Source organism: Enhydra lutris, unplaced genomic scaffold, assembly GCF_002288905.1.
Source record: "Enhydra lutris kenyoni isolate GAN:26980312 unplaced genomic scaffold, ASM228890v2 scaffoldscaffold4, whole genome shotgun sequence".
In the NCBI taxonomy this organism is placed as follows: Eukaryota; Metazoa; Chordata; class Mammalia; order Carnivora; family Mustelidae; genus Enhydra; species Enhydra lutris.
Window position 1 is genome coordinate 56,598,336 of NW_019154088.1, and position 10,968 is coordinate 56,609,303.

Genomic DNA, 10,968 nt, shown 5'->3' on the forward strand with positions numbered 1-10,968 from the left:
TGGCTCAGTGGTTTAAAGCCTCTGCCTTCGGCTCAGGTCATGATCCGAGGGTCCTGGGATGGAGCCCCACATCCAGCTCTCTGCTAGGCAGGGAGCCTGCTTCCCTTCCTCTCTCTCTGTCTCCCTCTCTGCCTACTTGTGATCTCTCTCTCACTCTCTCTGTCAAATAAATAAATAAAATCTTTAAAAAAAAAAAGAAAATCCAAATTATCTCAAAATTTCCCCCATTTATTTTATTCCTAACTTAGTTCAGAAGTAATTTTTTAAAAATTTAATTTTAGGGGCGCCTGGGTGGCTCCGTGGGTTAAAGCCTCTGCCTTTGGCTCAGGTCATGATCCCAGGGTCCTGGGATCGAGCCCCACATCGGGCTCTCTGCTCTGCAGGGAGCCTGCTTCCTCCTCTCTCTCTCTCTCTCTCTCTCTCTGCCTGCCTCTCTGCCTACTTGTGATCTCTGTCTGTCAAATAAATAAATAAAATCTTTAAAAAAATAAATAAATAAATAAAAATTTAATTTTAAAAAATTGCCTTAGTTGCTCAAAAACAGAAAGTTAGCATACTAGTGTTCTTTGTTGTGTGTGTGGGTACTGTTTAACTGCTACTTATTAAATATTATAATACAAATTTTAAATTATATCTTTATTTTCTATTCATCCTACTTTTCTTTGTCCTATACCTCTTTCCCTTCCTGGAAAAAAAATTTTTTTAATTAGAAGGAAAAGGGAAATCCATACAGATTTGCTTCTAAGATACATTAATATTGGAAAAGTTAACAAAGACAGCTTTGGAGTCTTTAAACAGACTGATTTTTTAAAACAGAAGTACGGTAAGGGGACCACATTGTCATTCAGACTTTTAGTTTTTTCATAAGAGATTTTTTTGTGTGAGAAATCTGGAGATATATTGTATGTGAAAATAATCCTTCTGGCTTTCTTTATGAAGATTTTGTATGTTTATTTTGAAATCAGCCATTGGTTCCAGATTCCCAGAATTGATTTTCTTAGATTAGCTATTTGTACTCAGAGGTAGAGCCCTGAGCAATATTATTCTTCAATTAAAATGAAGAACTTGACTTTAGGAGGAAGCATGTTATGTTTATATAGCATCAGCAATGCATAGAAAATATTCACCACACATATCTGCAGACAGACAAGGCTTCAATTGTTTAAATGTTCTTTTCACTTCGTAGATACTAAGGCACATTGACTTTCTATCTGGCTTAATTTTTTTAACTTGTTACCTACTTTCACATTCATGGCATTCTAAATAAATACGAGCTAATGCTCCTTCCATGTAACTATCCCCTCGATTTAGAGGTAAAGTTGCCTTTTCGAAGGTATTGCAGACTATGCCACCTCCCCTCAAAAATGGGCATTTTCTGCCCAAGCGCTGTAAGTTTTTGCTCCCCTCCACCAGCCACATCATTCCCCATCACCACCCCTGCATAACACACACAAGCTCCAAAAGTTAAGGGAGCATTACTACACACTGATGCTTCTAGTTTAAATATAATATCTGTGTGAGGGCTAACTAAAGATGTCACAGCTATGTAGTTTTGGTTTGGTTTGTTATTATTTTTTTTTTTCACAGTCCCATTGCCTTTTCCTGGTATTTAGATTATTTGGATAAGTGGCAACTCAAATTAGAATCGAAGTGTTGCAAAGCAGCTAAAGTCATGCCTGGGGTAGGGGAGCAAAAGAGAGAGTAGTTGAGTTTGTAAAAAAAAGTAAAACAAAAAACACTTAATATAAAGTAAAGAACACCTACAAAGTTGGTTTTGCAGGCTTGCTGACAAGAACCTGCAGATTTTGTATCAGGGATGCTGACTGGACAGCTCTACGAAATGTTAAAGAAGGTTTCAGTGCTCTTTAAGAATCCTAAAGCAGTTTAATGCCCTATGTTTAGTAAAATTTTGTAGTCTAGGACTCTTCTTTCCTTTGAGATCCCACATCCATAGCAGCTCAGGTCCTGAGCCACTGCTCCCCCAAAAAACCATTGTATCTGTTATAAACCATGATATTTTAAAAGCCATAATCAAGTTTAAATCCTAAATTAAAATAAATTATAGAGCAAATTAAAATAAATTTGACGTGTTAATTCATGAGTGCTTCTATTTGGGTCAGCCTATACCAGTCCTATAAAAGACTTATCTCTAAGTTAGTATTGGAAGAACAGGGGACCAGATGGAGGGAGCTAGTATGCATTTCTATGCCTCCTTACTAGAGTAAGTAAAGGGCCAGAATCTTTCTACTTACCTGTTCTTTTAATGACAACTACTAAAGGCAGTGAAGAAAGGAGAGCAACCAGTATCACATAGGACTATTTTAATTACAATTGGGTAGCCACTTCAGGTAAGTTTAAGCCTGTGTTAAATCTGAAGTTATACTTTTTCTCCAGAAAAGATTTTTTGATGTTTGATTTTCAGGTTTTTTTTGCTTTTTCTTTTAATTTTCCCATTGGATCCAGAAAAAAATGTGATTTTAAGCCTATTTTAACGTTATGGCAAAGGAAAACAATAAATGAGCACTTCCCCAAAAGGAGAGGGACGGGAAAAAAAGACTCCCAGGTAACAAAGAGGAGAGCAAATTCTGGTTGGTTGTGTTCTACCTGCTGAGAACGGGGTCTCAGCTGCCCATGATTAACAAGTTAAAAGGAGAGAAGCTGAAACTCAAACTGGAGAGTCCGGCGTTCACGCGCCTCAAGCAGTCTCTTTCTCTTTGTTTTTAAACGCTACTGTAGTGTTGTTTTTCGCTGTCTGAAAGGACCACAGCGTCTAAAACACTGATTGTCATCCTCAGTGGGAGAACAGGTTTCCAATTTCATCAGCTGGAACGAAATTGTGTGCGTATACTCGGCTTAAAACGCTAGAGAAAACGCGGCCTTCCCAGGGCAGGGCTTTTTCTGGGCGGACAGTAAGCCAACAATTCGCCCAAGAGTTTGACTCTCCTTGTTCCTGGCTGGCTCATTCATCTCTCGGGAGAATCTTCCAGGTGGAGCTACTGGAGTCCGTCAGACGGGGGAGGGGTCACTACGTTCTTGAGGGGCTCCGAAGTTCCCAGCTAAGGCCGCAGAGCATACCTGCTGGCTAAGGGACTGAGCCCTCTGGTAGCCTCAGTTCGAATTGCCTTTTGGGGGCGAAATGGGCCCAGGCACCCACCCGTTCCGCTGGCTTCCGGCGGCTGGAGGAGGGAGTTGGAGAGAGGATTTTAGAGTTCCCCTCCTGGGGAAAGCTCATAGAAGGGAGAAACAGTTCAGAGAGAGCACGTGGGCCACCAGCGACTCTCCTCGCCTTAACCCTGACCCGGCTGTACCTGTCAACGCCACCTACCCCACCAGAGAAGGGCAGAATGCGCGCGGCGACAGCCGGGTCCGAAGCGCAGGGCAGGCCCCGGCTGGTGCCTTCCCTGCTGCGGCCCCGGGCCGCGCGTGGGGAAGAGGCTGCTGCCCGGCCTAGGGCCACCGGCCAAGGCAAAAACGTCCGACCAGGCCCCGCTGAAGAAGGGGAGCTGCCGGCCTCGCTGACCCGAGACTCTAGGAACCAGGGCCGCTCTCCTCGACTGTCGACGTTCTAGCGACAAGCGGGGGAAGAGACGCCTTCTCTGGCCCGCACTCCTCCGCCAAGGGCGCCGGGGAAAAGCACAGATCCGAAAGCCGAGGCCAAGGCCTCAGGAAGCAAAGGAGACGCGACGTATTTGAAGCAAGAAGGGCAGTATAGGGACCAAGCGGCGGGGAGTAGGCCGCCTCCCGACTGGGCTCTGAGGCCCCAGGCCGCTGCCCTGGACCCAAAGCGCGTTGTCCGAGAACCTGAGAGCCTTCACACCTCCGGCCCCGCCGGGCTCAGCAAGGGGCCAGGGCCGCTTCATCCCGCAGCGCCCGGCCCGCTCCAACCCGGAAGTCGCGCGTCCGAGGTCACCAACTTGCCTCGCCCAGAATTTAGCTCCGCTCCACCACTCAAAGCGCGAGACCCGGGCTTTGGCCGGGGAGGTGGCTCTGGGGACACAAGGCGATGTCAAGTCATTGTCCCGCGAAGCTCAGGCTCCCGCCTCCTCGACTGGTCCTTCGAGGACAGTCTCGCAGCCTCCGTTCTCAAGGTCTCCGCGGGCCGGGCCACCAGGCCCCGCGCCTGGAGCTGAGCTGTGATGGGGAACCCGCGCGCGATTCTCTGCGAACTGGTGGAGAAGAGGCCCGGCCAGGGCTGGGAGGAGAGAGCAGCGGCGCCCAGACTCGCCGCGCCTCGGCAGGGCAGAGAGGCAAGAACTGCCTCTGGAGTCTGCGTGTGGCGGGAGGAGCTCCCCCAGTTTTCTGCAGCCCGAGTCGCACGACATGGAAGTCTTTGGATCCTCAGGACCTGGAGTTCTGCCTGCAGACTTGACCAAAGGCCTCCGGGCGGGGGAGGCGGTAGGAGTGAAGCCCCCTTCAGCCGCAGCCGCTGCCGGAGTCGCGGCGGCGGAGCAGAGGAAGGGCGACTCTGCGTGGGTTCAGTGCCAGGTGCCCGACTGGCCCTCAAGGTGCAGGGGAGAGAGGCGTTAACGAGGGTCACCGCACAGCAAACAGACTTCGCTCATAAACGCCAATGCCAATGCCTCTTCCTGGAATTTTCTTTCCACTTCAGCTCGGGGTCACCACCAAGCTGTCCTTGCCTGGAGAATTGGTTCAAGACCCGCAGCGCCCTGCCCCGGCGGCGCCAGTCTCCTTGCCGGCAGCTTGTGGGGCTTTGAGCGCTAACTGCCGGTCAAGTCTTTTTGCCTCCGAATATTTAGGAAGCTTCGTTCTCAGCCAAGAGGTCAAGACGAGCAGGCAGCTGGGACCCGAACAATTGTGTGTTCAGATTTAAAACGTCAGGGGGGGGAAAATCGCCCTAGTTTTGTTTTGTTTTTTTTTTTTTTTCCATCTTACTTGGCAAAAGGCTGTAAGGTTTCGTCCTAAAAACACTATTTATAAGCCGTTGTTCATTACTTTTGGCTATCATTAAGAAAACTGCAGAGGAGAAACGAAAAGTGGCTTTTGATTCAGTTAAACTGCAACGCTGAGAAGATAAATTGAAGGTCCCTTAACAGCTGGTCCTCGAAGATTTCCTCAAGGAAAAAAAAATGTGGTTAGTCCCCCCCAATGATCTCTCTAAAATGATTGCCAAGAAAACTCACAGCAATATCCAGCTTTCTCGCCTCTTCCTGCTTGTCCCTAGTTTAGCCAGACTGAGCCGGGGATGGCGGAGGAAGGCATATTGTGCAATTTCTTATTAAACACATCTGGAATATGCGCACTCTGAATCGAGTGCCAGGGATTTTACAAAGAGTTTATGACTGCGACAGAAAATTGTCCTTTTAACGAGTTTACAAGCAGTAATCACAGGGTTTTTACAGGACTGGCCCACTCTGCTCCTCGCCAGATCTGCAGACATTTCTTTCCAAGATTCACCAACCAAGGGAGCAGGAAGTGGGCCCGGGTGCCCAGGGAGACAGATCTTCCACGAGTCTAAAATTATACCAAGCAGAGCTGGAAGAGTGGGGGGTAGTCATCGGAGTAGGAAGAGAGGGCATGTAAGAAATTAAAGTAATTGGCCCTTCCTTATTTTCCAGGGAGATTTCCGCGGTGTCCTTTGAAGCCTGTCAGGGTCATTGAAAGCTATCTTTGTGCAGGGTGTTTGTTTTGGGGAGTGAATGTGAAGAATGTGTGGAGATCCCCTGTGAGAGCCCCTCCTGCAGAGGGTGGCATTTCTCCGTGGCCCAAGACATGGAGAATAAACACCCTAGTGACTTAAATAAACACCAACTTAATGATCCAAAACACTAACAAGGGAGATGGGGACCCTGAGCTCCCAATCCAAATGATGGTCTCCCAGCGGCTGTGTGCACATCTGTCCATCACTGAGGGGGGAAAATGACTTTATAAGTAAAAGTGACTACAGTTAAGTACAGTGATCCTTTCTCCTTTGAACTCAGTCAAAGCTATTTGACATTTTTAAAAACCTCATAATAAGATAGGCCTAAATTCCACTCCCCACCTCATACACACACCTCACTCTCCTAAATCAGGACAGAAAAGATAGGAAAGAGTAAGAAAGAAATGAATACATTAATAGTGATACGGATGGGGGAAAGTCAAAATTATGAAACTGTCATGTCAGAAAATAAATAGACTCTCTCTGGGGAGCAATACTTTTACAAAGCACAAGCAAGCCAATCCTGTTATCCTGAGTAGAATTTTAATAAATAATGCCATTTGTTTCACTAAATTTAAAAGCTAAATACAAAGATACATCATTTTTGCCCCAGGCAAAAATAATATGAAGCCTACATGATTACTGGGATTTTTCTGGACACTATCCGGCAGCAGTGCAAAGAGCTCCTGTCCTACTGGTCTGCTTTCTATTTATACAGATTAATTCACAATGTTGTTATCCTTGTTCAAGTGCCCCCTTTTTCTTCCCAAGAAGATAAATTATTTTACTTTCACAGTCTTGTCATAAACTCATTAATACAAAAGAGTTGAGTTCACATATGAACGCGGTGGAGAAGAGCTAGTGGTAAACAAAACTGCATATCTAAATAATAAAAAAAATAAATACCCCAAAGCTAACTTCACTCTTTTTCTGTCACATAATCAATTCAGTCACCATTCTTGGTTCAGGTGGTGGCCTTCAAAGTACCCTGCAATTCACAACCAACATTAAGTAAGAAAGCTTTAAAAAAAAGGGAGGGGGGGCCAATGACAGCAATGCACAACTCACCTTTCAGAAACAGAATCGTACTCCTGGTGTTCTACTAAGTTTTAATTTAGACTGATTTAGGTACAATAGAAAAGAAACCTGAAAACACATGCTGTTTTAGTAACAAATACCAGGTTGCCAGATTTGTCATATATTTTTGCAGGCTAGAAACTAGGAACAAGGGAAACCCTTAGCAGGAGTAGGCTACAGATATGAAAGCTTCAAGGGCATGAGAAGTTATGGCATTCAGGAAAGTGTTGTGTTTTGTTTTTTTTTTTCACATTGGTGCATTTCTAAAGTTTGCCATTTAAAAAAACCCAAGAAAACAAACAACAACCAAAAACCCCCACTAAATTTGACAAAAATAGTTGTATTACTAATGGTCACTGCTATTTCTAACTGCCTTACACAGAGAGCATTAAGACATTTAGGCACTTGTTTTTTTTCCCCCTAATACTGTTCTTTCATTTTAATCTACATAAAAGTGTTTAACACTAAATAATGAAAAATGTAAACTTAATTTTCCCCATCAAAAAGTTGTAAAATCATATTTTTTCTATTCACCTTAAGAATGCAACCAGTTCCTCCCGGCTGGAGGGTCTTATTTTCACTATTTTGACTTCTCTCTCTCTTTCTTCATTTCCTTTTCCTCTTTCCAAAAAGACTTTTCCATAAATAAATTAAAAGGAAATATTTAAAATCCAGTTGATTTGTAATTCCCATTCACTGAAAAAAAGAAAGAAAGAAAGAAAAGCTACTGAAGCTGGCACATGGATTGCCCAGAACCGAGACTGGGTGACTGGGTGCTTTTGTTTGTTTGGGTTTTTTTGGTTTTGGGTTTTTGTTTTCCTGATCTCTGCACTGGGATGGGAAATGCAAGAGTCGGAGAGAAGAAGGCGACTAAGCTTGAGATTGCTGTTGGTTTTGAGTTTTAAAAAGATATTTGTGAAAGTCCACCATTCCTGTATGCACAGAGAACCCCAGAAACGAGCTGCAAAAATGTTCCTGATTTCTATTTACAGGTGTCCCTAGTCACTGCTTCCAGGCCCAGTCCCTCCCCACTTAAGACCCCAAGTCCACCAGACTGGAGGTGAGGGGGCCCAGCAGGGAGTCCTGGAGCTGATGCTGGTGGGCTTGCAGGTTGTGGCTGGGCTGCGAGGCCGTTAAACCAGGGAGAGAATAGTTTGAGCTCCTGGCGTGGCCCATATTGCCCTGCAGCAGAAGTACCGAGTTCTGGTCTGGACTTTGGGGAGGTGAGAATTCTTCTTCTGAGCTGGACATGAGCGGCTTGCCCCCTTCCAGAGGAGAGAGTTGATTCTGCTTGTTGGAGGAGGAGTTATTGTTTTCGGTGTTCTCCCTAAGAAATAGAGGACAACACCATATGGTTAAAAAAAAAAAAAAAAGTAGGTTACAAAAAGTGTGAGTGGAGGGAGGTGAGCTGGAAGAAGGAAAGGGCCATTGTGCAATCAGTCATATACCCAAATAGAGGAGCTGTGCCCTCCCACCCATCCCAAGGGTCCTGGGGGAAGTAAGGAGGCAGAGGAGAAATGGGGAACTACAGACAGAGCAAATGGGGAGCCAGGTCCTTTCCTCTTCCATATTTTAGAAAGCCAGATCAGTAGGACTTACTTGAAACACAAAAATTATTTTCAAAATTTTGTTCAAGCAGTTATTTTTGAATACCTCTCAACTAGCACCACATTTAGAAGTAATTAAGTTTGAAAGTCTTCCAACAAATGGTTATTGGTGATAAAGAAAATGATCAGAGGACAAACAGAGCCCCACGCGCAGCTGTCTAGAGTGAATCAAGTCAATTGTCCTGTTCCCATCTGAGGAAACAATTAAACGTCGAGTTTCCCTGCCCCTGCCCGGAGGCTGTGGTTTCAGAGGCACAAGACAGGTCATGGGAAGTGGTGTCCGGAGAGGCCCGGTGACCTGAGTAAACACAGGGAGCGCAGCCAGTCTCTCCGATTTCATCAGGGAGTGGGCCCTCAGGCCTGGCTTATAGGATGGCCTTTTTGTAACTAACGTCTAACTGGAACCGTATTGTCCCTGTCCCCGTGTTAGTCGCTCAGTCCGGAGACCGTCACAGGACCCTCTCAAACCCCTGTCGGACATCCACAACAGCGCACCGTTTCCCAGCAGAGGAAACTTCGAGAGCCCACACAGCCCGAGCCGGTGCGGCGTGCCCGGGAGTCGGTCCGGATGCTCGGTGCTGGTAAACCGGAGGATGTCGAAGCCCTGGCCGCTTCCGCCTTCCGAGCGCTGGCCCGTCCTCCTCGGCCCCAGCGCCTGCCAGTCTCCCCCTTTCTCTCCGAGCCCTGCCCTCGCAGTCTCTCGCCCACTGCCGCTGAGAGGAGCCAGGCTCCGTGCTGTTCCACCCAGAGGGGACCGCAGAGGCGACATCTGCGGCCCCCTGACTCGGAAGCGAACAAAGGAAACCCAGCCCTCCCGGGCGCTCAGGTTTCCCCCAAAACTCCTCGGCTTCCCGGAGCGCCCTCGCCGCCGCCTCCCCGCGCTCTTCCGAATCTCGTTCGGAAACTCTACAGCAAATGGATGGAGCCGGGCCAGGTGGACGCGGGTATTCGCGCGAGGAGGGCGGAGGCGGAGACGGGTTAAAATAAGCTCGCCTTCTGCGTGCCAGAGAAAAGTCTGCGCTGGAAACCCCTTCCCCATCCCGGGCGGCGGCGCGGACCGCCAGACCGACCCGCCGCGGCCCCGGGACACGCGCGAGGCAGCCGGAAGAGGAGCGATCCTTTCTGGGCGTGGGGCACCAGATAATACAGCGCCAACTCTTCCACAGCACGCTTTTCTGTGAATTTCCTTTGAAAGACTCCTCCCTTTACACAGCTAGCGCGGAATGAAGCGGCGACCTCTCGCCCAAAAGCCTACCAGGAGAGAGCGAGTAAGGAACGCGGCGGGAGTGGGGGCAGAGCAGATGTCTCAGGCCAGCTCCACGCCTCTGGGGAGCAAGAGGACAGAGGTTCGCTACCCTCAGCCCCCACCGAACCCCTTTCCTCGAGACACCAATCAACACTTCCCTTGTAGTGGATCTCGAAACTCACTCCTCACCCCCACCCCCACTCGTCACCCCAGCCAACCAGGGAGGCATGAAAAACAAACCTAGCGCCAGTATTTCCTATGACACTCACACCCCAAGAAACCCACGCGCGGGCGCTCAAATCAAATGACTTCCCATCCCTAGCAAGCGATCGCAGAGTTCATGAACTTTGCTGCAGTACCGCGGAAGCCTGGGCGCCACCCCGCGGACGGGCTCCAGCCGGCCGGGAGGACGCGGTGGCGGGTGCCAACGAGGGCGAGAAGGGGCGGAGGGGAAAGGAAGGCTTCCCGGGGTCGCCCGCGCAGCTGGAAGCACGCCGCGTACCTTTCCTTGGCCTCGGCGGCCCGGTCTCTTTGCCTCCGGTTCTTAAACCAGTTGCTGACCTGGGTGGTGGTGAGCCCAGTGGCCTCGGCCAGCTCCCGCTTCTCACGAGGCGAGGGGTACGGGTTGTGCGCGTACCACTCCCGCAGCACACCCCGGGACTTCTCTTTGAAGCAGTAGCTGGTCTCCTCGCCATCCCAGATGGTGCGCGGCAGCGGGAATTTTCGGCGCACCCGATATTTGCCCACCGCGCCCAGCGGCCGGCCGCGCAGCTTCTCGGCCTCCACGTAGTGCGCCTTCAGCCACAGTTGCTGCAGCTTGGGATGGTTGTGTGGCGAGAACTGGTGGCTCTCCAGGATCTTGTAGAGCTCGCGGAAGTTCCCGCGGTGGAAGGCAACCACGGCCTTGGCCTTGAGCACGCTTTCGTTCTTGTGCAGGTGGTCGCAGGCGGGGAGCGACCACAGGAACCTGCCCAGACGCTCCAGGTTCCCGCCTTGCTGCAGAACTTCGCACACGCACGCCACTTGCTCCTGCGTGAAGCCGAACGACGGCAGCATCGACATGGCTGGGGCCTGCCGAGGTGCACTGCCCGGGCGCACGCGGCAGGGAGCAGCGCCGAAAAGTCAGGGGGCGGCAGCTTCAGAGAGGGGGGCGCAGCTGCTCCTAACCCCCTTCCTAGGATTTCCGCAGGCGAAAAAGCTGGTCGAAATTTAGGGCTGGGCGGACGAGGAAGAAGGAGGAGGGGGGCGCGCTGTACACTCAGCGGCCGGCTCTCTCCGCAGCCTTTTGGGCCTCTCTGGCTCCGGCCTCCCGCCGGGTTGATGCTGCTTGTTGCCGGGGAACTTGGTTTCTGTTCTCCCCGCAGCTGCCTTAAAGCGCG

The 10,968-nt window shown here is 49.3% G+C and overlaps 1 protein-coding gene across 1 annotated transcript; it reads right to left on the bottom strand.

Annotated features, from left to right (window-relative positions):
• Positions 1-7,399: 7,399 nt before the first annotated feature.
• On the bottom strand, positions 7,400-10,763 carry LOC111162238 (SIX homeobox 1). The gene is made up of 2 exons (XM_022526510.1): positions 10,092-10,763; positions 7,400-8,063 (listed from the first exon to the last, which is right to left on the bottom strand). The coding sequence occupies exons 1-2, from the start codon at positions 10,649-10,651 to the stop codon at positions 7,769-7,771; spliced, it is 855 nt and encodes a 284-aa protein (XP_022382218.1). The 5' UTR covers positions 10,652-10,763; the 3' UTR covers positions 7,400-7,768.
• Between the last annotated feature and the right edge of the window lie 205 nt (positions 10,764-10,968).

What these genes read in the sequence shown, in the direction of transcription:
- LOC111162238 (XM_022526510.1), bottom strand. Translation starts at nt 10,651, where the DNA reads ATGTCGATGCTGCCGTCGTTCGGCTTCACGCAGGAGCAAGTGGCGTGC. An exon ending in GCCGCCGAGGCCAAGGAAAG is followed by an intron (nt 8,064 to 10,091) that starts GTACGCGGCGTG and finishes TCTATTTCTTAG; the next exon opens with GGAGAACACCGAAAACAATA.